The following is a 27,855-nucleotide window of genomic DNA, read 5'->3' on the forward strand; positions in this document are numbered from 1 at the left end:
TTTTTCAGGTACAGAACAGTACATGTGTATTTAAGTAGAGCTGATGGTCCTTACTGAGATTGCATTTGCAGAGATGTAAATAAGAAGTCCATTTAAATCAAGGGAGTTTAGTGAGCAAAAAGTGGGTGAGATGAGATTCGGCCTTGTGACCCCAAAACTCTTCAGTAAGAGATGTGATCTGAAAATGTGAATCCCTAAGGATATGATCATTTCTATTTCAAATTCCTTATAAGCATGATATATAAAACTAGTGAAGTGGAATTTTACTTTAATTTGAGATGAGTAAGCAGGTGGTAAAATACCAGGTAGTCACACCTTTTGCATACTTCCTAAGCAACTTAAAATTATCCTAATAATAATCAGGCAGCTACCTATGTGTGGCCATTTTAGAAGCTGGCCTGTTCTCAACTTATTCCTAAAAAAATCTCAGAGGTGAGAGGGTGTCCTGTCCCCTATTTCTTCACTGACTTTGTTACAGCTTGTCCAAGTGTCTTCCCCCTTTCCCTGGTGCATTCAAAACCTACATCAGGGATTGCTACCCTCAGTACAATCTTTTTAAAAAATTAGAAAGCAAAGAGTCAGATCTGGTTGATGCAATGGCCACTGATGAGCTAGAATGAATTTAAGTAGCTTAGAGTATTTCCAGAGCCAAATCAGTCAGAATTTGCAGGATGAGAAGCTGGGACCATGGGGCTCCAGGCCACTCATATTTTTGGAGTGCAACCAGAAGCTCAGGCTTGGTTTTTTCTGGGGTACACTGGGAAGCTACAAACTGCAGGAAGCTTATCTCCTGACTGCAACATTGTAACTGGCCAAGGTCACCCACCGCCCAGCCCTGACTCTGGGCCTGACAATTTGCTCAGACCCCCTTTGCCCCTCCAACTCCTTCATTAGGGTAGCCAACTTTCTAATTGCAGGAAACCGAACACCCTAGTCCTGCCCCCTGCCCCAAGGCCTTGCCCATTCTCCAAGCCCCACCCCCGCTCACTCCATTCCCCCTCCCTCCATCGCTCACTTGCTCATTTTCACTGGCTTGGGGCAGAGGGTTGGGGCATGGGAAGGGGTGAGGGCTCCAGCTGTGGGTGTGGGCTCTGGGGTGGGGCTGGGGCCAAGGGGTTTGGAGTATGGGAGGGGGTTCCGGGCTGAGGCAGGGGGTTGGGGTGTGGGTGGTGAGGGCTCCTGCTGGGGGAGCGGGCTCTGGGGTGGGGCTGGGGATGAGGGGTTTGGGGTGTAGGAGGAGGCTCCAGACTGGGGCCAAGGGGTTCAGAGTGTGGGAGGGGCTCAGGACTGGGGCAGGGGGTTGGGGTGTGGGAAGGGGTGAGGACTCCAGGAGGGAGTTTGGGTGCGGGATGGGGTTCGGGCTCCGGGCAGCTCTGGTTAGTGCAGTTCACGGGGGCTCCGGGAGGTGCTGATGTCAGGTAGCTCCTTAAATAGCAGCCACACCAGTGCTGCCCTGCCATTTCCCAGGCCTCAGAGGCTGTTCTGTCTGCCATGAATCCTGGACACATGGCTCGGCCAGCGCACTGAGGGCAAATTTTTTTTCTGTTCTCCGGAATGCGGGGGGGAGGGGGGTAGGAAGACAGGGAGAGAATTCCACACAAGTGACACACACATACATACCCCACTGCTGCCCCTGGCTCGCTGTGTAGCCCAAATCACAGCAGCTCCAGGGAGAGAGCTGCAGCAGGCTCCCTCCTCAACCCCACATCATTTGCAATGACCAGCAGCCCCTATCCTTCATCCCCCCCAGGACAGCCACTGGCTGGGGCCTCCACACCCAGCTGCTGTCCAACTCTGCTCGGACCCATTCCCAGGGAGAGCAGTCCAACTTTAGTCCCATGCTTCCGTGCAGCTCATTCATCTCTGCGAGGAGTCTGACAAGCCCACAGCCCATTATCTGCTAGTTGCATGGCCCTGAGATGAGCCCAGTGCAGCAGTCCCCGGGGAGCAGTGGGCCAGACAGGGAGGGGGCTGAAGGCACTTCCTAAAGGCCACCATGCCCACTCTGCAAGGAACCCCCAGCCACTGCCTGCCAGCCCCAGCCTGCAGCCCGAATGCTTTTCCCAGCCCCTTCACTGGGATCCACCCCCTGCCCGCCAGGGCTCGCACCACCCTCAAGTTCCACAGAGAGAGCTGCGGCAGGTCCCCTCCTCATCCCCCTGCCGCCACCTGGACTTTTAACAGCCCAGTCAGCAGTGCTGGAGCTGCCAGGGTCCCTTTTTGACCAGACATTCCAGGCAAAAACCAGACACCTGGCAACCCTATCCTTCATAGAAGATGAAAGGGGTGGGCTGCCCTCTGACCAGCAGTTCCCCGTGGGCCTAGAACCTGCAAGACCAAGTCACTAATCTGCAGACAGAACCTCGAACTACAGAGCCAAGCTACACAGTCTGCAACAGAAGCACAGACCCTGCATGAGCAACTACCCTGCTCCCAGGGAGAAGCAGCTACACTAGGTACCTGAGCAAACCACCATCGCCTGAACAGGCTCCCGTGGTCCCACTGCCCAAACGGCTTGACAGGAACCTTTGGAAATTCCAGGGGTATCTGAGTCAATGCAGGCTGTCCTTTCAGCTCCACCACAGAACGTACCCCACAGACCACACAAGGGTGGGACTGGTAGTTAGCCTTCTCACCAGCTAAGAGCTCAACTGGGCTCCCCCAACATTAGCACAGAACAGCCCAGTTCTCCCTGACTGGGACACCTTCTTGCAAGCCTTCTTGACCATCTTTGACAACCCACATCACGTTCGCTCCAGAGAGGCTGGTGGAAACGAGGAACCTATTTCTGAGTCCTCTGCCCCCTCAAGCCTAGTAAATTTGTCAATGCCACAATTCATCAAGACCTGAGCTCCCCCATCCAGTCCACCCTGAAAGAAGACCCACTCATCCAAGGAATCTAGTCTATACCATTAGAGACTAAGATGCTCTGCTCCATGTGGGATGGGGTAACATACTTTGACAAGTACACAGATGTCCCCCCATAGTGCCCCTGACTGGAGGTGCTACAGCTATGCCATGACACTCCATTGGCGGTTCAGTTTGCCCATTTTTTCTGTTGGCAGTCTGACATCCAAGCTTACATGGACTCCTGTGAGTACTGTGCACACAGCAAGATGCTCCAGACTAGACCACTCAGCACCTTCGTATACTAGAGACTCCAACTAGGCCTTGGTCTGCCATCCTCTTAGACTTCACTGTGGAACTCCCAGCAATTGCTGTGGACAGTCTGACTAAAAAGACCCACTTCATCCCCTGCAACTACCTACCCTCTGTCGAGGCTACTGCCAAACTCCAGGAGCTGGTTCATCTTCACAGACTTCCAGAATACACAGTTTCAGACCAAGCCCCACAGTTTACCTTTCACTTTTGGTGCTAAGCATTCTGGTTACTGCATGTCTCCCTATCAACTTCCACCACATACCACCCCAAACCGATGGGCAACCTAAAGGGTGAACCAAGTACTGGAACAATACTTGAGACATTTTGTGAACTATCACCAAGATAACTGGTCCACACTCCTGCTATATGCAAAATTTTCATATAACAATGCCAACCATGCCTCTACAGGTCAGAGCCCATTCCTCAGATTCCACTCCCATTTTCACTGGGCACTACAAGCAACCTCCCCAAACCCAGCCGCCACCAACTGGGTCCAACAGAGACATCCATCTCATACAGGAGGAGCTCAAGAACCACCTAGAAGAGATGAAGAAGGCTTACAAGAGACATGTAGACCATGTAGGAAGCTCTGGTGTTCAGAATAGGCCAGAAGGTAAGGTTCGCCACAAAGCATCTCCAGACCAGTCAACCTTTCTGGAAACTGGGCCACCAATTCCTAGGACCCTTCTAGATATGCCAAAAGATCAACCCAGTTACCTTTAAACTACAGCTTCCCCAATACCTCAAAACACACCCACTTTTTTATGTTTCCTTTTGGTAGCTCTATACTGAGAGCATCTTTCCCGACCAAACCACACCCCTGCCTTCACTAGTCAAAATCCAGGGTCATGAGGAGCATGCCATCCTTGATTCCCAACAGAGACATGGTTGCCTGTATTAGTTCATAGATTGGAGGGCTCTGGCTTCTCATGTTCATGTCCCTGACCTAGTCAGGGTGTTCAATAGGACTCACCCCAACAAGCCTAAACAGGCATCACCCCAAGAGGGGGACCTGAAGAAGGAGGTGCTGTAAGAACCTGTTCTCATGAGGATTCCAGGCTGCTAATGTTTCTGCATTGCCACGGGATGCTGAGGCTGGGTTTCTGCTGGGGGACCCTGGGAAGCTAGACCTTGCAGGAAGTACTGCCTAGTGGGGACTGAGCAGCCCACTGATTGGCCCATTCTGGTATATTAACCAGCATAGGACAGCATAGGAAGCTGTCTCTGCAACAGTGCAGGCAGCCTGCTTGCTCTGCTGCAGAACTTGCTGTTAGCCCTAAACACCAGCTCCTGACTCTGGCTCATTCCCAGCTTAACTACTTGTCTCCTGTCTGCAACTCAGCACCTGACCCTGATTTCCTGGCATCCTGACCCAGCTTGTTCCTGATTCCACTACTTGCGCCCTGTCTGTAAGTCTGTGCCTGACCCTGACTTTCTGGTATCTTGACCCACCTCAACCCTGACTCCACTACACATCTCCTGACCACAATTTGGTACAAGGCCTGTGCACGTAGGCTGCCTACTGGCTGGCCCTGCACAGGCCCTTATAATGTGGCCTTTCAGTCCTCTGTTACTGCCCTTTTCTTTGTTCTCCTAGTGTTGAGAGATTCCTGGTATGCATCATGAAACAGGAGTGAGGGATTCACTAGCAAACTTGTCCTTTTATAAATTAAACTTGGAATTTTAAGTGTTAAAAATACAGCACTGGAAGGGACCAATGAAACATTTCAAATGTAACACAGAATGAAAGACATAACTACTGCGCTACATAGCTATGTAATAATACATAGCTACTGCGCTAGCTACCCACATCCAACAGGCTAGTCTGGAACACTTCTGTCCAGTACTTCCCTTTTGAAAGGTTATTGGTGAGGGAGGAGCTTCATCATGCCTCAGTTTGCAAATATGGGTGGCCTCTCATAACCCTGCTATGACTAAAATGGCTAGAAAACTCACCCGAGATTTAGCAGAAATATGACGAGTCACCTAATTGTAAGTGAATAGTCGGGGGAGACACTTTGTCTGAAAAACTCCAACAATATAAAATTTAACATGGCACACATTAAGTGGATTAAAAGCTGGCTAACTGATAAATCTGAAAATGTAATTGTAAATGGGGAATAATCAAGCGGGTGTGTCCCTCTCCTGGAGGGATTGTTTCTTGGCCCTTTGTTACGTGATGTTTTTATTAATGACTGGGAAGAAAAGATAAAATCACTGATAAAGTTTGCAAATAACACAAAAATTGGGGGAGTGGTAAATAATGAAGATGACAGGTCACTGATACAGAGTGATTTGGATCACTTGGTTTGCTGGGTACAAGCAAACAATATATGTTTTAGAATGGTTAAATGTAAATGTATGCATCTAGAAACAAAGAATGTAGGCCATATTTGCAGGATGGGGAACTCTATCCTGGGAACCAGTGACTCTGAAAAAGATTTCAGGAGAGGATGGATAATCAGCTGAACATGGCTCCCAGTGTTACACTGTGGCCAAAAGGGCTAATGTGATCTTTGGATACATAAACAGGGGAATCTCAAGTAGGAGTAAACAGATTATTTTACCTCTGTATTTGGCACTGGTGTGACCACTACTAGAATAATGTGTCCAGTTCTGGTGTCAACAATTCAAGAAGAATGTTGATAATTTGGAGACGGTTTAGAGAAGAGCCCCGAGGAGTAGTAAACATGTCTTATAGTGATAGATTCCAGGAACTCAATCCAGTTATTTTACCAAAGAGAAGAATAAGGAGTGACTTGATTATAGTCTATAAGGATCTACATGGGGAACAAATATTGGATATTGGACTCCTCAATCTAGCAGAGAAATGTATAACCCAATCCAATGGTTGGAAGTTCCAAATTCAGACTGGAAATAAGGAGCTAATTTTCTACAGTGAGAGTAATTAACCACTGAACAATTTACCAAGGGTGGTGGTGGATTCTCAGTCACCGGCAGTTTTTAAATCAAGATTGCATGTTTTTCTAAAAGAAAGGCAGAGCTAGAAGGGGAACTGCAGAGTGAAGGTATAGGAAGAGAAGGTCTCCTGCAGTGGTCCCTGAAGAAGGGAGTTGGGATTAGCTAAGAAGACCCAGCTGAAAGTTTTGTTTTTCATTTGGGGAAAGGCAGGTCAGGCCTTCCATCTTCTCCAGCAGCCCAGACAGCAGGAAGGGACACTACCCTAGGGAGGAGGGGCTGTACCCAGCTTAAGGCTGGGTGGTAGATTTGATTTTTGTGTTTGGTTTTAGGAACTCTCTGATAATAAAGAAACCAACCCCCCCAGAAAGGCTGTGATTGGATGAGCAATGCCATGTGAAGGTTTGTTTAAGGAGCCCTGATGAAGGGGAAAACAGAGGCAGGACGCTGCAGAGGCACCTCTGGCCATGAGGCAGTGCTTGGGTGGTAGCCACTGTGTTACAAGGGTCTACCTGTGGTATTAGGAGCTCAGTGTGTATTATCAACTGGTGTGCAGTATAACTTAGGTTGTGACTTCATCAAAATTATATCTTTCTAGCAAAGGAAACAATGGGATTTACTAGAGGGATGTACGTGACTTTGTAAAAACATCTAAAAAACCTGAGAGGGCATTTATAAAGCTGCATGTATGGAAAATGAAGTAACAGGGACAGCAGCTAATTAAGGGCCAGATTCTCTTCTCCTTATTCAGGCATTGTATCCCTTACCTGCAAGGATCCTGGGGCTGTATGAACTCCTGACGGAGGTTCAGGCATCTCTAGTGCAATCCTCTTTCAAAGGGTGGGAGGTGCAGACCTCTGGGGGCTGCTGCTGCAGTAATGCAATGCCAATACTTTAACAAGGGCCAACTGAGAGACCCCCTCCAGCGTTTCAGCGTGCTGTGGTCAGGCTGCCACACTGGCAGCATTCCAGGAGAGCACTCCAGGAGGCAAGGAGGCTAGAAGCCAGCACAGAGACACAGAACTGCCTACTTTTTCCAAAGGAAGGCGAACTTCATCCTCCCCCATGGGAACCTTCAGAGGAAACTCCATAAATGGAACCTTTCAAATTTTCCTGGCCTCTATGTGGGATTCTTCACATAAGAAAACCCTCTGACTGTATGCTATTAATCATTACTCTAATTATTATGATAGTGTCCGAAGGGTCTAGTCAAAATCAGGGCCCCATTGTGATAGGCACTATACAAATAGTATTTACAATCTATCTATACAAGACAGACAAACAAAAAAGGGACATACAAGATACATGCATATTGTCAATGGTACATAATTGTCAATGGTACATAGTTATTTGCTCAGTGTCATCTTCCCACCTACAAATGTTTTTATGCATGCGTATGAAAATGTTTTATTTTTGTCTCTGATTTTGTTTTCCCATCACACTATTCCTTGACTCTTCAACAGTTAATATAAAATAGTTTAAATATCCTGGGGGAAAAACATGTCAAATACAACAGAAAAAATATTTTCAAATTGATTCAGCTCTCCGAGGATAAGAGACATTCTTTGAATAGGTGAATCCATCCATTTCTCTATTATTGTATGCTTCTGTCTATCCTTGAATATACTCCCTCCAATCAAATACAAGACTGTAATTCACCTTGGAGGCTCTGTGGATTTTTCTCTTCACTGGAGCAGTGTGTATCTTCAGCAGCTTATAAATAACTGTAGAACTCTTGTGATGAATTATAGCACAAGTGTTCAAAGACTATTCATTATAGTTTTTAAGAATATCCAGAACTGCATTTTTAGCTAGTTGTCTTGCAAGTAGACTCAGCAGTGGGATGATTGTGATTAACAAAAAAATGTTTAAACACAGTAATGATTTCTTTATGTGAATGAAGAAGACAACAGTTGCTGGCAAAGGTAATGTACAGATTTGCTGAGGACTCACTGTTTTGGTATAATATGTATTCATAATACTAAAAAGCATTTTTAACATTTCTGTTTGTTTTTTTTCTTATAAAAATTTCCATTAGACTTGGCTGACCTATTTTTAGCACCAGACACATGTGTCTTATCTAAATGACAGACTGAATATATATTATCCTGCAGCGACAGTGACTATTCAGTATTCTAAGCTGAAAATATAAGGTCTGTGAAATCAAAACTTCAAATTGTTATTCAGTTGCTAAAGCTGTGGTTAACATATGCTGCCTTCTTCCATAAACAGGCTCTTAATAAAGGATCAAATCTTACTTGTCTTACTCCTGTGACTAGTTCCATTGGACCTGCACCTTATCCCACTGAACTCAAAACTCCCCATGAATTACAAAACTCCAAAGGATTTGTATAGGACCAGGATCAGGCTTATCAACTTCAGTGGCGCTACTCCCTGGCCAGTGGCCCCAAATATTTTATGATAGATGGTTCATCATAAATAAAGAACAGGTGATACTACCCAGTGCATTGCTACCTATATGCCGAAATTTCTGGCACAAGTACGTTTATCCCTACTATGGATTTTGGAGGCCACATGTTTTCTAATTCAGTGGTGGAGAAAACGGGAAAATATTCAGAGAAAAGATTTAAATCTATGGTATTCTTTTTGCTCTACATTTGAAAAACATCAAGCAGTACTGTAGCATTTATCACAAAGATTGTTTTCCCTTTACCGTATTGCCAACCACACATATTCAAAAATCATGAGCCAGCTCCCCAGACATATCATCAGTGGCCTAAAAATCAGAAGATTTTTAAAATAATAAATTTGGTTTCATTTTATTTGCCTTCTTGTTTTTGAGCCTTTGGGATTCATGTTTTCAAGCTTTTCTCCACAACCATGAGAGGCAGATGCTTACTTTTTCAAAAATGAAAGGTGAGATTCTCACATGATCTCATGACTCCAGGAGCTGAAGCTGTCAGAAAAACCCAAATACCTCACAACTTGGCATAAAATCTCAAGAGCTGGCAACACTACCAAGTCAAATGTAAACCTTTAAATGATCGATTTTTAGATCCTTGAATATATGGTTACCATATCCAATCTAACTTTAAAAAGTAAACTAGCATAAAATGGACTGGCTTGATGGGCCCAATCTTGAAGTATTTACTTAGAGAGAGATCCCAAAACTCCCACTGAATACAGAACCGGCTTAAATAAGTGAATGGTTTGTCATTTGGAGTTTTGAATGAATGAATAAACAAACAAACAATGCTTCTCAATACTTACTTGGGTAAAACTCCCATTGAGCTTTGTTGGCAGTTTGGGTTGGTAAGGAATGCAGGGATGAAACCCAAAATATTTGCTTCTCTAGCTGTTTCTCTGAAATTTTCTTAAAGCATATAGATAGGATAACTGCATCAAGCAAAGCCTGATTTTTGCACTCATGCAGAGTATACAGACCCTTGGAAATTAGCTGGTCTCTCTTGATCTTGTGACTAGAGGAGGCAATTTACAAGTTTATTCCATTTCCAGTTCCAGTGGTGTTTCCCATGTTAAGAACAGAGAGTCCAACTCAAACTGGTAGAAGCTTCAAAACGGAGTGAAACTGTTAAGGGCAACCTCAGTAACAATAGCTTTAAAGAACTGGTGTTCCAATAACTATCAAGGCCAAAACAGCCAATTGGGCTCAGTGAAAGTTGCACAACTGAAAATCAGCTTAAATTGGTTGTAAATGAGTGTCAGCAGGGCAGGTGGGGAGAGAGAAATCTGTTGTATCTTACAACTACTCCTATCTTCCAGCTGGTTGCTTTTCCTGCTGCAATCCTTCCTTTTAACCCCCTAGGGAGTATGTCATACCAATTTACCTTCACGAGGACTTATGCCAATTTACGTCTTACTTTGACCTAATATGTAATTTTTTTCCAACAACAAAAATCTGAAATATCTGTGTAGTGCTTATAATATACTGCTGAGATATGTGTTTTGCAAAGACTTTCAAAACTTGGAGGTAATTTTACCCCCCAAAAGGAGCACGGTACTCTCACGAAATTTATCAGCAGAACACAAAATTCAGCATAGGATGAGTTATGAAGTATAAATAACTGTTCAAAGTTAGTATCTACCCTTCCATTACTCATCAGAGATGTGATTATAGTGCTTTACAGTGTGCTGTCCTTATTAATTTTTAATTTGGGGATGTTTTAGTACTAAAGACAGCAAGGGATTAATAGTGCTCACTAGAGACAGTCATAATAGGCATGTACCATGCAAGCTATAGTCCTGACAATGAACTTCAATACCGATTTGCAACACCCATTTTTCCAAATCTGAGTCTCTCCTGGAAGACTGCCAATCATTCAAAATTTGCCAGTAGTTCTGTGATTATGGTAATCACTATTCTCTAAGGACTACAATCAGACCACCAAATGCATGTTCCTGTCTGACGTAAGTCACATTTGAATGTAAATGTCAGAAGGTGAATAACTAATGTGTAAACCCATTCTGCTATTTAACACAGGTCCTGTCTTTCATCCTCATTTATTAAGGCATATATATAGCTATGTTTAATATATAACTAATCACAACTAGAACCAGCCAGCAATAGCAGTAGAAAATTATAACCATAGTAGTATGACTTTACATTCACTTTTTGGGCAAGAAACTACAAACTCCAACTTGCGAAATACAATTCTTTGTCTTTTGTCAGATTTTATGTGAATTGATCTGTACAGTCCATAATATTTTGTGCTATCGTACAAAATGCTAAACTTTGCTAAACTAATGAGAATGCTAAACTTTGTTTTATATGGCATTGCTAATGTTTGTGCAAGGATCCTTATTATATTTTGTAATTCAGCAATTTTTAATATTCTTTAAAATAAATATTTCTTTTCAAACATTTTTTTAAATAGTGCCATTTCATGATGTCAAATTAATCAATTTATTTCTCTAAGAATCTTAAATTTAATTCAGTTTACAAAATCTCAGGTCAATTTAATCTGATCAAGAGGAAAAACAACAGCATTTCTACTGACAAACATAATGTTGAACAGTAGTGATGGGGATATTGAATTATAACATATATGGAAAGGGGTAAAAAAAAAATACAGCTTTTCATATTCCAGCTCATAAGATTCCAGTAAAGTAAAAAGTTAGAGGAAATTTTAAAATATGCAGTTTGTGCACGAGGTAAAATGCAAATAGACACAGCAGGGTTAATATAATAGCATTAAACACTTTACACTGTTACAGGTTTCAGAGGGATAGCCATGTTAGTCTGTAGCAGCAAAAACAAGGAGGAGTCCTTGTGGCACCTTAGAGATTAACAATCTGATGAAGTGTATTATAGCCCACGAAAGCTTATGCCCAGATAAATTTGTTAGTCTCTAAGGTGCCAGAAGGACTCCTTGTTGTTTTGACTTTACACTGTGAATTATTATGATTATTTGTATTACTGTAGTGCTTACAACCCCTTGAATACCTACATATTTCCACTGTAACAGAGAAGACAGTAAACTGAAAAGACGTCTCTCAATTCAATGTAAGACATTAAAGGAGTTCCTACCCACTCTCCAGTCTTAGCTGGGAGACATACTTAAACATGAAGACCAATCATTTCACTGGATGAAGAGGTGATACCTAGGTTGACAGAAGAATTCTTCTGTCGACCTAGCAGCATCGAGACGGGGGTAAACCAGCCTAAGGACAGCGCTCAGGGTGCTATACTTTTCACAGCCCTGAGTGATACAGCTAGGTCGATCTAATTTTTAAGTGTAGACCAGGCCTATATGAATTAGAAATCCAAGCCTCATGAAAAAGAGACCTAGGCGCTTTTGAAAATTTTACCCATGTTTTTAATGTGTGTTGGGGGGGCTGAAGGGGATGCAAACACCAAAATAGGTCCGTCCATGCAAAACTCTTTCTGGGGCTCCAAACCAACAAGTACCTTCAGAAGTGGGTATGAAGCTATGTCTACTGTTTCTTTAAATCTGTAGCAGTAAATCAGGCAGGAGAGGGACTGGGGAAGATTCTAGGCAGAAGCCTTACAGTGAAGCACAGAGAGAGCAGCTTTAGGGATAATACTATTTTCCTTCCTCTAAAAATGTTCCTTGTTTGTGGTTAGAGCCCTGGCACCAACTGAGGTGTGGAGGAGTGCTTGCTCAATGTTCTCTAGGCCGCGGAGCCAGAGGGGCCATGGCCTGACCACTTTTAAACAGTAGTTTCATAGTGAACCAGTATGACTGCTGTTGGAATAATCTGGAGTGTCACTGCGGCTGCATGGACACAGCGCCACTGAAATGTGACCTGACTGTCCCTTTGTACAAACCAAAGGGCAGCCAGGCCAAATTTCCATGAGTAGCGATGTGATCTGATGAACAAGGTTGCAAGACCACTCAAATTTGGCCTGATTGCCCCTCTTATCCAGATGGGTAGTTGGGCCAACTGGAGTTGCAACCTAGCACACAGGGAGTTTGTTCCTGTAAAGCAGAGAACAGGGGACTCTGCTAAGAACTCAGCTGCCAGCAGCACTGGCTCATGCACTGTCTGGAGAAAAGAGAGTGGAAACTCTCTGTCTGAGGGAGACGTAGGTTCTCTATGGGGAGGTGGGCCAGAAACAGAATTTCCTTCCCTCCCGCAAGATGTATATGAATAGGTGCCAGCAGGCTAGAGGAAATCAACTCTTTCTGAATTTCTGTACCATTAAAACAGGAGAGCTGGGAGACCCTTGACCTATTAATATACAATTATGGTGACTGAAAATAAAATTTTGTCAAGTCTTATTCCTAACTTGAAGTACTGATCTTCAGCTCCATCTGAGTTTTCAAGTGAAGGGGGCAGCTCTGAAATATCAAGTCAGCAAAACACAGGTGACCACTGACAATACAGCAAAGAAATGGAAGCTCTGCTATGTCAATATGTACCAGCCACGCATATCTCCATATTGCCTGCATCAACTGTTTTTTATGTATTTACCTATCATTCTTATTACAGGTACATGAAACAAACAGTGCTCTTATTTAAGTAAGCTTAGGGATCATTAAATAGGCCAATTAATATTAATTAATATCAATTAATATTAAATAAACCACTGGCACATTCTGTGAAAGGCTTCTGTGCAAAATAGGGATTTTCGTGCAAAATAAAAAGTGAACAAGTGATTTTATATAAAGACTTTAACAATTTGTACTCATGTAAGAGAACTTCTTCTGACCTTGAAATTGCGTGCTAAATAAATTACCTCGGAGCGACAGTGATGAGTTCTCATTACAGCATCTGGAAGGAAAAGAGAAAGACATAGGACTGCATCTGGCTTAGTTTCAGATTCACTTAAATTAACGAGTTTGATTTCAGTGCTTGTTGTCTTGTGCAGATTCTTTAGTGAGATCTGAGTCTCCAAGCCCAACTTGCAGCAGTCTCAGGCGTTTATATTTAATTCATCTGCTAGCAGTGGATGGCGAAGTTCTGGTGTACTTGAGAAATCAGGAGGTTCGAGTCCCTTACTTTCCTCCCACCAGCTGAGATTTCGTTAAGGGATGGGTGGAGACTAGGCTGCCGCAGTCCTGGACTCAGCTTGAATTCTCTAAAGCCTTTGCCCTAATAAACTGAGGCTAAGGCGCTCTATGCGGTCGTTTTAGAAACAAAATCCAAGGTAGAAAATGAGCCCACCTGGGAAGGGAAAGAGGGATTTATTTGTATTTAAAGAGACTAGATTCCTCCTGCCTTGGAAAGGAAGGCGCTGCATCTCTTACCTCGGCTCCTTGAGCGCCCTGAAAGGACGGATTTGATAGGATGCCTCCCTTTCTGGAGCTTGCGGTGCCAGCAGCAGAAGAATAAAATCGTAGCAATGGTCCCCAGCAGGAGCAGGAGCAAGAAGAGGGCACACTGGATGCTGTACGGGCGCAGCAAAACCAGGAACGCTGCGGCGATCATGGTTCCAGCGCGTGTGTGCGGGGCTGAGCCTGGAGCGCAAAGCAGCCCGGAGGGCAACGCCGGGCAGGCTGCTTATCGAGGCAGCAGGAGCGGCATGATTGCTGGTCCGCGCGCTCCTGAAATCAGGATCCGGAATGGCTGCAGCAGACACACACAGCGCTGCTGCGATGTGCTGGCGAGTTAGCGGGGAGAGGGCTTCAGTCCATGACTCAGCAGACGAGAGGGAGGCGGCGGCAGCAGCCGCAGCAGCAACGGGGATTTTTCCGCTGGCTTGTACACAAGTGAGAGCAGCGGGCGAGCGGAGCGAGGCGATGCAGAGGGATCAGCAGCCCTCAGCCGCAGTCCTGCCCTGGAACATGGAGGGGGGGCCCCGCTTGTGCTGGTCTCGCGGCATTGCACCGTGCTGTGCACCTCCAGCTCCTGCATCCCAGAAATGCCCAGTTTTAACGCTGCTGCTGACACTGAGGCGATGGCTGCCCATCGGTTGGCAGTTTACAGCAGGGGCGGGAGGAGGAGGAAGGGGGCTGAATCCCAAAGTTTGCTGCTGCTGCTGCTTCTGGCTGCTCATCAAGGGGGGTTTGTTTTTTTGGTTTGGACTTGGCTGGCTGGTGGCTGATGACATCACACGAGCTGCAGCTGCTGCAGAGGGGAGAGCGAACATGGCTGCGGCGAGGTACAGTAAGGAATGAAGAGGAGGTGCAAGGAGGAGTGTCTCCCGGGAGCCGGGCAGAGCGCGCTGCACGGTGTGGGGACAGTGTCCGGAGCCGGAGAGCCCCGCGAGCGGAACCACCGCCAGGCGTGGAGAGAGAAGCAGCCAGACAAAGCATCTGCCCGCAGGCTGCTTCCTTCCCTCTGGAGGTGAAAATCTTTCCACTTGCGGCTTCGGAAGAGGAGACAAGACGCTGGGAAGCAGAACCACAAGCAAGAAAGTAACACGGTGAAGTAGCGTATCGCCCTTCATTCCTTTCCCCCCTTCGCTCAGCGAAAGCATTGCTTGCTCTAGTAAATCCACTGCGACCGCTTGTCTCCCACTCTCTGCCTTTGGCACGCGTTAAGAGAAGTTCCTTTTGGTAGGGGCAGATTTATCTTGGTGTCATCCTAAAACAAAACAAAACAAAAAAATAGCTTGTCTGCCCTTGCCCTCTCTGTGTTCGCAGGTTTCAAGGGTGCTGGTGTGTGAGCTGCATTCCCAAGAACTTCGATTTGGATTCAGAGTCAATTCTGTTTTAAGCAAATGTTGGGGGGAGGGGAGAGCCTCACTAAGTGTCTGGTATTCTTTTCACTGCTACAAGGTTTGCTGTGCAGGGTACAGAGCAAACGCAGGGACACAAGTCAAAACCAGTTTCCTGAAAGGTCTATAACGATATACACGAAATTGAAAAAATATTTTAAATGAATAATTGTTATGTATATTACTGCATTTTGATACCTCATCTTTTGCAGGGAGGTTTATTTCCGTTGCCTGGTTTAGTGCAATAACTGACTGAGTACTGAAGAGATTGTGTAGCTGTCCTTCATACAGAATATCGTTTTTTAGTGTTATAAAATACATGCAGCGCATATTGTAAGAGAGGTATAATTTACACAGTTAGCTAAAATATTTTAGCTATTAAAGCCCGTTGGGAAATTCCCTGGTGCTGTGGGGTGCTGCAGCAAAATCAGTTATATCAGAATACCATGTATGCTGGCTTCCTGCAGTAAACTGCAATATGCTGCAGCAAATGTCACCTCCAGTGAGCTTCATTGCACACTGTTACGTTGGGATGAAGAAACCAAATGGATCCTATGTACTGTTAATGTATATAACAACTATGTTTCAGTATTTGTAACTGAAGGCATAATACTTTAAGAATTATCTTTCAGAAATTATGCACAAGTACAATACAAATCTCTTATTACATTGTAAAAATACACCATGAAAAATACATGTACATTTAGGTAATATTATGCAATAATATTTACCAGTATGATCCTAAAAAGTTAGGACTCATTGGTAAATAAATTTGTGTTCATTTTATGTGGCTTACATGCACACACACAATTCAGAGAAATATTTTACAAACTTTTTATTAATAATCAAATGCACTTTATGTAAATCAAATTGCAGTGCTGTTTATGCTTTTATATAACAAAAGGTATGGATACAAGTGTGTGCCTAGATTTAAAATACACTACAAGACCATCTAAGTTTATAGAGAGAAACCTAATTGTGATTCCTTGAGTAAGTATGGGTAAAATAATATATGGAATTCAGCCTATTTATCACTAAATTGTTCTATAACTCCTTAGTAGACTTTTAAGATTGTGGAAATCCATTTTTAGTTGATCTAGGTTTTTTTTTCTGGATAAAACTGATGGTGGGTGGTGTGTCTAACCCAGAAAAAGAATAGTGGTGGTGGTTTTTTAGTTATGAGATATTTCATCCCACCTTTTTAATAATGTGATAGAATTATTCTGTAGTATTACATTATAAATAGAACGTTTAAAAGCATAGGGTACAGGCATTATCTGAGAGTACATGAGTACATTCTTCATTATCTGGGAAATAACAGATGTGATCAGGTTGCATTGCATCATGATGCAACAGTGAAATGTTTCCTGATACCGCAGTACACTGCAGTAAGGCTGTATTAATGCAGATTACTTGGAGATTATTAAAAAGGTCCACGTTGCTTCACTTGCACGAGACAACTTGATGTATTCTCCATTACAGCACACTGCCCTACTGTTATGTCTTGTTGCACTATGTTGCTGTCACAAAAAAACTTTTCCTTTCACTCTGTATTGATTTATTGAAAGATCTTGGGAGATCCTTGGAAGTGTACTGTAACAATGACCACACAATGCCTTGATGTGAATAAGAGCCATGGAATGTTGGTATTTTCTCGTTATCTCTGGATAGAAATGGCATTTGGCTGCAAGTAAGGCATCTGGCTGCAAGTAAATCTGTAATATTGGCTCATTTAGAAGGCAAAAGCTATAATTTTTTCCCTAAGGGTTATTGCACAATCCTCACATTAGGATATTATTTTGCCAAAGAGGCATGATGAATTTCATTACATCTACTTCTCTTTTGCATTTGAAAAATGCAAAAGAGAATAGTTTATTTCAAGAAATATATGCACAAATGTCAGATAGTGACGGCTGTCGGCTTCTGAGCCCCAGCAAACTGGGTCATTCCCCTCATTTACATTGGCCTCTGCTCTGCCTCTGTCAATATTTATATTACATCATTATTCTGTTTTTGCTAAGCATTTTCCTTTTCTGTACAGGAGTTAAAACATTATTACCATTACTTATAATGGTCAGTAAGAATTAAGTCATTGAAGGGATTTCACTTTAAAAAAAAATTGAAACAAGGTTATTAGTTATTTGGAAAATATACCATTTTATTTCCTGTGTGTATCTGAAAGATAAAAAGAACATATTTATTTGTACAGCAGCTTTGATACAAACTTCTTCTCAAAAATGCTTTTTAGAGAGGTAGTCTTAATACAATTACAGAGTTTTAGAATCGGATAGGAGAAAAGAGGCAGAAATAAAGGTAGGAAATCAAGAGAAAAGCTGTACTTTCAGGTGAGATTTGACATCGGAGGGAGAGTGCTTCAGGTGGAGGGATACTGAAAGCTGTTTCAGAACAGGAGATGCAGGGTAAGGTCTCTCGAGCCAACTGTAGCAACAGTGTGTGGAATGACAGAGGCCAGTGCTGAGGGGGCAGGGACAAGAAGTACTGAGAAACAAGTCCCTTGAGAGAGGCTGAAGCAAATCTGTGAAAGGTTTTATGAACAAGGAAACAATTTTGAATTGGAACGAAGGGAGGGAAGAGCTGGTGTTTTAGGATGTGCATGATGTGGCTGCACTTCTTTATATGTATAAGGTTGGAGGTAGCATTGTGCACATGCTGGAATCTGGACAGCTGGCATCTAGTGCAGGTCCTAGAGAAAGGAAACTGCAACGGCCAAGGTGACAGGAAACAAAGGCATGGGAGAAGATTTCAGCAGAGGTGTTCGGAAGTAGTGGGGTATGCATGGCAATAAAAGTTTTACTCACATTGGCAGTGTGGGAGGACAAGACAAGTTCCAGCCAGGGACTCCATGGTTATTATGGATAATAAAGGCAAATGGAAGTTCTTAATGGAGGAGGGAGATGGGATGGTGGTGGAGGAGGCCCCCTCATTGGAATCATTCTCATTAGATAATTTCACACAGTTGGTTTATCCAAAAGAAAAAAGGGGAAAAAAGTTGTATGGGAAGATTGGGCCTTTAAGTACAGCCCTGAGCATGGGATGCTGGGGCACGATTCCTTCCCTGCATCCTCCTGCCTCCAGACATGTAGTAATTTGCTGCTGACCTAATCAGCTGCAATTTATTACCCCTCTCCCGCCCCCCATACATACCCTTCTGCTGGCTGGGCAGTACTGGCTGACAAGTTGGGATCAAGTTTCCACCCTTTTCCCTGCCCTTTTGGCCCCACATGATGGCCTGTAAGTCCAAGGCACAGTCTAGCCTGTGTTCCTTGATAATTTATACATAGATGAAGGGATGCATGTGCCTTCAAAGATCATCACAGAGCTAGATCAATGAGAGATAAGGGCACTCAGCATTTCACAAGAGGCACTTAGCATCTTACAGATTCAGACCCTGTATATTTCAGTTTACAGTAATAAGACTCTCTGCTAAAAAAAAAAAGTCACATAATTGGCTGATCTGGTGACCTGGATGTATGAAATTGATATGTTTAAGATTACTGTAAACCTGAATAAGTGAAAAAGTACAACCCTTTTCTTTCATATATATTACTGTGACTTTATTTGTTGTATAGTAAGTCTCTGGGGGAGTGTTTGGAGTTTTATTTAAAGGATCTGATAAAAACTACACTGCCAAAATTTGAAATTCTCTGAGTTCTGATTATTCAACTTCTGCTGAACAGATAAGAAATAAAAATACAAAGCCTAAAATGTAATTTATTATCAAAAGCAGTAAACATTAACATACCCTTAACAGTACTATATTCTGTTTAAAAGACTCCTTACCTGGTAGAATTATTATCTAATTATTTAAATAAAATCTCATTTCTTTCTTCTAGAAAACCTGAAGTCGCAAACAACAAAAACAAAAAAGGAAAGTGCTATTCTGTGTGGATTTTTCCAACATTCACATTACTGAATAATGTCCTTAATGTTTTAAAAATTATGCTATGTGAAACTATAGGTTCAAATCTCAGCAAGGTCACCTCAACACTTCATTCTTTCAAGACAATTAAATTGAGGGTTCAGTGCAGTGTTTTTATATGTTTAAAGAGCACATTACTTAATTAATTAATCAATCATTAAGTAACTCTCTGAATATCCCTGTGAAGTAGGTAAATAAGTATTGCCAGCTTCAGTTTACAGCCAGAGAAGCTAAACCAGAGAGGTTAGGTGACTTGCCCCAGGCCACATAATCTGAACACCATACATTTGCTCATCCCTCCAGACCACTGCGCCTCTGGAAAACCATCAGTACAATCTGTAGGCCTTCCAGATGACACTTTAAAAAACAGGGTCCTGTCTACTCTCCATGGACATGACAGGGTAGCTTTTCAGACAGGTGGCCTTATGTTGCAAGTTCCATTTGCTCACACCGAACTTGTACCAGAATTTTTATGCCCACAATTCAGTTGTTGGTGCAGATCTAAAAGGCAGCACCTCTAACAACTTGATCATGGGTGCAAATCAGATAAAGGTGAATTTATACAGTTGTGCACCCACAATTCATTTTCTGACTGCAAAAATGCTGATACAAGTTAAGCTTCCACACGGAGAAGCTGGTCTAAGCCCTGCAGAAAATATACCACTAAAGATACTATGCTGTTTTTTTATTAGGGTAGTTGTGTGTGTCTGTGTCCTTGGTTAAAATTTGTCCACTCTCTACGTTATTGTGCTATGTTCATTTGTCGCAATTGTCTGCCCCAAGGCAATTGGACTTCAGAAGTACCATATGTATGTAATGGTAAAATGCTTTGGGATCCTTTAGCATTAAAGGAGTTACGTACAGCAAATATAAAATACATATACCATTTTACTGATTTGAATTAGATTTAATGAGGTATATTAAAAAAGGATTTTTAATTGTTAGATAGGAGTGGCAAGGTTTAAAGCTGTACGGTAGTCACTAGTGAGTGGAGTGCTGGCCTCTTGCAAAATTCCTGAAATGCAGATGACACTGATAATGCTCCGTAAACTAAGCCCACAGCATGGAATAATGCCTCCACCAAATCTGTAAATGTGGAAGTTTGTCAGTTACTGCAACATGCTACTAAGTAGGTAGTTGATAAGAGAAAAGTGATTTCAACACACATGAGGCTCTAAGAGACTGAGTGACAACATGACAACAAGCTGATCACCTTCAGAAGGAAATCCAAGTATTGCTTGATGACTGTAGCAGGATTGCTATTTACTGGGCACCCCCTCGTGGCCAGGGGTGTGTCTGCCATGGCCTACTAACAATTTCTCCCCTTTGATGCTCTCCCATGACATTCCCACCAAACAGTCTCTCACAGGCCCTTTTGACCAGGCTTCAGCCTCCAGGCCCTTCTGGTCAGGCTTTTATTCCTTTGTCACTTTCCCAATACGCCAAACCAAAACTGAAAACAACAACATAGCAATTACTCTGCTGGTCTTGAGCTCTGTCCTCCAGGGTATCCCTTCCATAGCTTACTGGCAGGCCTCCTGTCTCAAGCAGTCTCACAAAAGCCCCCTCACTGTAGCCTGCCCTCCCGCACTCCAACTTCTTCCTTGTTGCAACTTCCTGCTGCTCTTATAGTGGAACCACCTGATCCAACCCATGTGTGACTCCTTTGTAATCAGGGTTGACTAGGCCTAGGCCCTCCAGCCCTTAAGATCTAGCCACCATGTTACACTCCCCACTCCAACCCCATTAAAGCCTTGCCAGGGCAAAGTCTACCTGAAGAGAACTTCCCCATCTTCCTGCAATTTATGTGTGTTGCCAACCATGTGAATGCATTGTCCAGGCTCTCTCCCCTTCCAGTTTGTTCAACATAGTACACAGGCAATCTCTTTTTTTCTAGGATCTCTGCCTTTTCCACTGCTTCTGCCACTGATGCTAGCTTTTAAACTGCTTCTCTCACGTTTGAGCTCCCATGGGCAGAACCTGCAAGAAATGCTCTAAAACAATTAGGTCCATGACTTTCCCCAGAGAGTTCTCTGGCAGCTACCAATCAGCCAGGTCCTGCAACCTGTGAGCTACCACATGGGGTTGGGCTTTCCGCTGAAATGACTCGATACAGAATTTATGCCAGTACGCTTCTAGTGTCAATCCTAATCTAAGATGGCTGCTTTCCATTCAGGGTATGAGTTGACTGTGTCACTGAAAGCTCTAAATGTGGTTTGAGCCTGTCCAGTCAAAAATGGTACCACCCTCGCCACCCAAGTGGAGTCTTCTCAGCCAGCAAGGCAAGGAACCCGCTCAAAGGTACAGAGAAAGGCCTCAATATTGTCCTCCAACCCCAGCTTTGCCAATGTCGGGCCAGGCCTGCACTGACCTCATCCCTGTAAATGTCTCCAGTTACTGCAGAAACTGCTCCTCTTTTTGGCACTGAGACTCCTGCCACTGCTACTGGGTGGAAAACTGTACCTTTTGTTCACTTGGCAAAAGTCAGCAGCAGGGTCTGAGTCTTTTGCTGCTGTTCTGCGAATAATGGGACAGTGTCCTTCATCTCTTTTTTTATTGTTACCCCTTCAGTTTCCACTTTCCTTTTTGGTGGGAGGGGAGTTGCGAATCTTGCCAGCTACACTAGTTGTAGAGGGTTACCGTTTACTCAGCACACCCCATGACCAGAGGTGCCATTGCAGTACTTTGCTAACAATTTCTCCCTTCTCTGGGGCTTTCCCATTACATGCCCAGCAAACAGTCAGCCACATCTGGCCAGACTTCAGTCTCCAGGCCCTTCTGGCTAGACTTTTATTCCTTTTTCATGTTCCCAATACAGCAACACACAATTGAAAACAACAACAAAGCAATTACACTGCAGGTCGTGATCTATGACCTAAGAAGTGTCTCTTCCACAGCATACTGCCACGCCTCCCACCTCTGGTAATCTCAAAAACTCTCACAAAAATTCCCTTCACTGCATCTTCTCTTTCTTTCTCGCTCTGTAGCTTCTTCATTGTAGCTTTCTGCTACTCTTATAGCCAGGCGTGACTCCATTGTAATCAGGGTTAGTAGGCCTAGGCCCTCCAGCTCTTAAAGGCAAGCCACCCTGTTACAATGACACTTTCCAGGATATGGCTCCTTTATGTTCCATCAAGTTACAGTGATGATCGTTGCTGCGTCTGCTCCATGTATGCACCACAAAAGCAGGATTCTGGTCGCGCAAAACAAAAGTGTGACCACTTTTATGTTTAATTTTTTGACTTGGATCCATGTAAAAAGTTTGCTACTTCTAGGTACTAGGACAGAATATTTTTTTCTTAGGCTTGATCACCACCAGTTAACCAATCCCCTACTGCTGGTATTGTTCCATGAAGAGGACTTTTGGACAGGGGATTTGGAATAGAAGAGAAGACACTGGAAGTATTAACCAGGCAGCCTTTCTAAATGTATAATCACTTACCAAGGGAAGCCAAAAAAATAATGCATAAGTGTAGGCAGTCAAAGTGCCATTGGACTGTTGATATTGACATGAGCACACCCTTGAATATGCTAGCCCCTATTTTGCTGCAGTGCTCTTATAATTGAAGGGAGTAGGTCACTATTAATAAAGCTTTAAAATGGAGTAGCTCAGCAAAATAGGATAGCGTCTGTTGTCATGTAAAAACAGGGTTGGGCCATTTAGAATATTCTGTTCTATGTATATTCTTGTACTGCAGTCATCACCATACTATTTGAGCACCTATATTTTGTAGTGGGATATGAAAGATGGAGGTAAGCACTGTATTTAGTCTGTACCAGCATTAAACTCCCTCAGAAAGTCTCGTCATAGGTTCTTACCAGACAAATTTTAATGTTAGTAGGGTGTGGAAAGATGTTTTGATGTTTTCTTCAGCCTTTTATTCATCTTTCCAGAACAGATACTATAACAGGTAGTTTAGAGAAATGGCTCTTGATTGGCCATTTTTCAGAGCAAGTGCTAAGTTTATATCTTGTGCCTGATTTTGGCTGTGGTTAAACTTCTCCTGGTGACATTGCCCTTCCACTGGAAGAACTTTGGAAGGAACATCTGCACACTCCTATTCACAATGTTACTCTGGTTGCCAGTCTGTACCCATTGCCATGTGGTATTTGTGATGGCCTTGTCAATTTGTGCCTGAGCAAATACATGTTGAACTTGTAGACATGACTGTAGACATACCATCATAGAGCTGTCAAATATCTATTTATTTAAGATATTTATCCAGTATGCAGAACTAAGATAATGTACTACATCCCTTTCTTTGTAGTGTTACTAGTTTTGCTTGATAGTTTCTTTGAAAGTCGACTAATGAAAGTAAACCTCTGAGTTCAGTAAAGGCATCTCCACAGTCTCTGTGAGTCTGCACAACATATTGAGCTGTTAGCTAAATGAATTACTAATTTTAAAATATTGTTATAATCCTTGAGCTACTAAATAGTTCTGCTTAGTAAATCCATTATTTTTCCTTTGTCATCTCTCAGGATTACAAAAGAAGATAGATGGTTTGTGAAGGAACTAGAGCATTTTCAAAGAAAATCCTTCAACCTTATAATTAAAAACAGAATTGTACTTGTGGTGGACATTAATATACTTAGGAGTTATTAATATTTCAAGGTATTTCTAGGTTGCTGAAGCCCACAGCATGCAGGAAACTCCAGTGAAAAATAATAATCATCGCACAGATTCCTCAAGGAGATTTTTGACAACCAGTACAAGGTATAGGCCAAACCCTGCAGACTTCAAATGCCAATGGGACTCTGAAATCAGTGAGCCTACCTGTGTAAATAAGATAATATGGCTTACTGAGAATAGCATCAGTTCACACAGAAGTATCTCAAAATTTTTCACAGCCAGTTATACCAGACTAACCATCCATTATAATTAAGTTATGGAGAAGTACAGTTGATAGATACTGATAGTAAGAATTTTCCCTCACACATTGCCCTGAAAATTTACTTCACTGTTATACCCCCTGCTAAATATCAGAGGGGTAGCCGTGTTAGTCTGTATCCATAAAAACAACGAGGAGTCCGGTGGCACCTTAAAGACTAACAGATTTATTTGGGCATAAGCTTTTGTGGGTAAAAAACCCACTTCTTCAGATGCATGAAATGAAAATTACAGATGCAGCCATAAATATACTGGCACATGAAGAGAAGGGAGTTACCGTACAAGTGGTACGGTACCGTGCTGACAGGGCCAGTTCAATCAGGGTGGATGTGGACCACTCCCAATAATTGATGAGGAGGTGTCAACACCAAGAGAGGGAAAATTGCTTTTGTAGTGAGCCAGCTACTCCCAGTCCCTATTCAAGCCCAAATTTATAATGTTAAATTTGCAAATGAATTGTAGTTCTGCAGTTTCTCTTTGAAGTCTGTTTTTGAAGTTTTTTTGTTGAAAAATGACTACTTTTAAATCTATTATAGAATGTCCAGGAAGATTAAAGTGTTCTCCTACTGGCTTTTGTATGTTACAATTTCTGATGTCTGATTTATTCTTTTATGTAGAGAAAGTGGATATGGGGTAGTGCGGTAGTTCTAAAACTTTTGTACTGGTGACCCCTTTCCCATAGGAAGCCTGAGTGCGACCCCACTTATAAATTAAAAACACTTTTTTATATATTTAATACCATTATAAATGCTGGAGGCAAAGTGGGGTTTGGGGTGGAGACTGACAGCTTGTGACCCCCCAGGTAATACCCTCGCGACCCCCTGAGGGGTTCCGACCCCCAGTTTGAGAAACCCTGGGATAGTGGATATGGGGTAATTTTAAATGTATCTACACAAACTTTAAAGTTCTGTAGTGATATTCTGAAAGATTTCCCCCTAATTTTACAGCTAAATATGCAACACAATATCTCTGTTTTTTCTGGGAAGTCTGGGCTCTGTAAACCTTTCCTGAGAGCTGTGGATTTTGCTTCTACATAAGTCATTCTTTCCCATAAAATGACTATGATATCACTCTATAAGCTCTTGAGCAATAACTGCACTTCTGCATTCCTCATGAAAGGCCTAATTCTTCTCCCTCTGAAGTCAATGATAAAATCTCACACTGACTTCAGTGGGAACAGAATTAGACCATAGAACTGGAAAAATAAAATAGTTAATAAGGCCTTATTTTTAATTATAAATTTGTTATGAGACCATTTAAATTCTCTTGAGTTTTTATTTTAGTCCAAGGTATTTTGCACCCATATCTTTAATTTTCTTGGGAAATTCAGTTTAAAAAGCAATGAAAACCAAACTCTGTAAATAGGACCAGTGTCCTAGTGTGGAGTGAAGTGGTTTTGGCTGCAGCAGACCCAGCTTCCTCCCTTTCTGCTGATAACTGGTTAGCGGAGGGACTTTCCAGTGAGAACTGGGATTAGTAAAGGCTGGACCCAGAAGGCAGTGAATATAAAATGTTAACAACTGTAGTATGTATGAATTTCAGAATGATCACGTTTCACTACAATACCATGATTTTAGTCTTTTCTTTCTAGGCATTAATCCTGGAAATATAGGAAACAGGTATACAGTACAGGATTGTATATTGTGGGCCTGATCTTGTTTCTGTTGAAATCAATAGCAAAGCTCTCACTGACTTCAGGGAGAACAGACTCAGATTCAGTGAGTGGCTAAAATCTCATGTTGTAAATTTGTAATACTTTACGTTTACTGAGAGGAAAAAGAAGTAGTGATCTCATCGTGGTATCTGCCAGCTCTCCTGCTGAATGGAGCTGGACCAGACTGTGTCAGCCACAGGGAGGGAGATGTCTTTACAAAGACTTTTGTATTTATTTGTCTTATTCTGGCTTTCCTGGTTGCTTAGTAACAGTATCCTATGTGCAAAATTGTATATTTAATGTCTGTTCAGGATGTGAGATGTGAGCATGTCTGCAAAAATTAGGGATCCAATTAATATATGTTTCCTCAACACAGCATGTAAATGGCTGCTTCCACCTTTTTTCTTCTTCTACAGGCTATCTGATTTCAGAGAAACTAGGGATAGATGTGGGTCTCTCAAGAGAAATAAACAATAAATGTAAGGAACAATAGATCTGAAATGGGTAGCTTGTGTTTTCAGATGGAGAATCTGGCAGTTGTAAAGTATCTTGCTTACAAAAGCCTGCAAGTGTGGATTTTAATAAATGGTACAAAACCCCCTTCTGTAGTTAGTAACTCCACACTGTAATATTAGTGAACAATTACATCTCTCCCAGTTAAAATGATTTAATCCACCAAAACTCTCAATGTCAGGACTCTGACATAAAGCCTCCCAAAGCAGAGAAAAAAAAGATTGAGAACACAAGACCAGATTCATTCTACACTGATAAATTCTAAACGCCAGGCTCCAAAAGCAGAAAGTCCAGCAGAAATGGTGGCACTGGACTTAGCTGGTACAGCCTCAAAAGTGGCCAGGACCCTGTCAGGATGGGACAGTCTAAGGCAGGGGTTCTAAAACTGGCAGTTGTGACCCCTCAGGGGGTCATGAGGTTATTACGTGGGGGTCGCAAGCTGTCAGGCTCCACTCCCAAACCCCGCTTCACCTCCAGCAGGCAGTCCTCAGACTTATGACACAATTGGTTCCTGAAAATCACGTCTTAAGTCGAAAATGTCATTTCCCAGAGGAACAATATCAGATTGAGCATTGTAAAGTCAAAACCAACGTTGTAAAGTCAAACCACAATGACAATTTATAAACGCCGTAAGTGCTGTTTGTCGTAACTCGAACATCATAAAGTCGAGGACTACCTGTCGTGTCAAATATAAAAAAAATGTGTTTTTAATGTATAAGGGGGGTTGCACACAGAGGCTTGCTGTGTGAAAGGGGTCACCAATACAAAAGTTTGAGAACCACAGGTCTAAGTCAGCTGGGAGATGCATAAATAGCCTCTTTCTGGAGCTCTATACCAATGGAGCTACTGAAGGCTGGATCAGATTATAAAGCTGCCCTCTTCTACAGTGCAGGCTTATGAGTTGAGCTGGTTGGAGTTTATTGACTAAACATTTTTTCATTGGATAATGCTGATTCATTGAAACTAAAACTGTTTGCTGGAAAAGATCCATTTCAACAAATCTCCCATTTAGAAAAAGTTTTGGGGAAAAAAAGTTTATAAATTGTCAAAATGTCACATTTCAGCATTTTTTTAAAATGAAAAATTTTGGCAGTTTTTACTATTATTCTGTCTTATTCTGCCCAAGCAGCAACTAGATGCCCTAATCAGGATGTGTACACATTTGTTTTACATTTGTGGTGATCTGTTTTGTCAGAGAACATCTCCTGGAGATGATGCATCCTATCATCCAGTCCTTACTCAAGCAAGACACCCACTGACTCCATCTGAAGAAGTGGGTTTTTTACCCACAAAAGCTTAAGCCCAAATAAATCTGTTAGTCTTTAAGGTGCCACCGGACTCCTTGTTGTTTTTACTGACCCCAGTGAGAGTTTTGCACGTGAAAGAACTGCAAGACTGGCCCTGATGTTTCCTTCTATAAGTGGAGGATCTTGGACTTTTTCTTTTCTTCATTACAGACATTTCGTTCTACCTTTCCAACCACTTTAATTACTTTCTCAAGAAGATGCCAACAGACAGGTAGGTATTTATCCCTGAGGGTCTCTAGCTTGTCACAGTAAATTGTGTGAAGAGATGAGTGGGTGGAAAGAAAAATACCAAAGAAATCCAAGGTTGTGTTATTTTACTCCGTGTCCTTTATGTTGCAATAAGACTGATTTAAACCATTTCAT

General features: G+C 42.6%; 2 protein-coding genes across 29 annotated transcripts in view; one reads left to right on the forward strand and one right to left on the reverse strand.

Moving 5' to 3' along the window:
• The window catches only part of DST (dystonin), a 470,941-nt gene extending 456,489 nt beyond the window's left edge, over positions 1-14,452 (reverse strand). For 10 of the 18 annotated variants that reach the window (XM_073336298.1, XM_073336273.1, XM_073336271.1 and 7 more), the window contains exons 1-2: positions 13,776-14,452; positions 13,238-13,299 (exon numbers count right to left, since the gene is read on the reverse strand). In XM_073336298.1, coding sequence (XP_073192399.1) covers positions 13,238-13,299; positions 13,776-13,956 — 243 coding nt within the window. In that variant the 5' untranslated portion in view covers positions 13,957-14,452. The remainder of the gene's footprint in view (positions 1-13,237; positions 13,300-13,775) is intronic. The other 8 variants (XM_073336289.1, XM_073336288.1, XM_073336287.1 and 5 more) reach the window with 3 other exon arrangements.
• Positions 1-27,855, forward strand: part of BEND6 (BEN domain containing 6) — a 115,674-nt gene that overhangs the window by 59,396 nt on the left and 28,423 nt on the right. For 4 of the 11 annotated variants that reach the window (XM_073336312.1, XM_073336311.1, XM_073336313.1 and 1 more), the window contains exon 1: positions 27,507-27,703. The gene's annotated coding sequence lies outside the window, so the exon portion shown is untranslated. Of the gene's footprint in view, positions 1-13,609; positions 14,899-19,271; positions 21,429-27,506; positions 27,704-27,855 lie in introns of those variants that run through there. The other 7 variants (XM_073336304.1, XM_073336305.1, XM_073336307.1 and 4 more) reach the window with 7 other exon arrangements.

This window comes from Lepidochelys kempii, chromosome 3 (assembly GCF_965140265.1).
Source record: "Lepidochelys kempii isolate rLepKem1 chromosome 3, rLepKem1.hap2, whole genome shotgun sequence".
NCBI classification, from domain to species: domain Eukaryota; kingdom Metazoa; phylum Chordata; order Testudines; family Cheloniidae; genus Lepidochelys; species Lepidochelys kempii.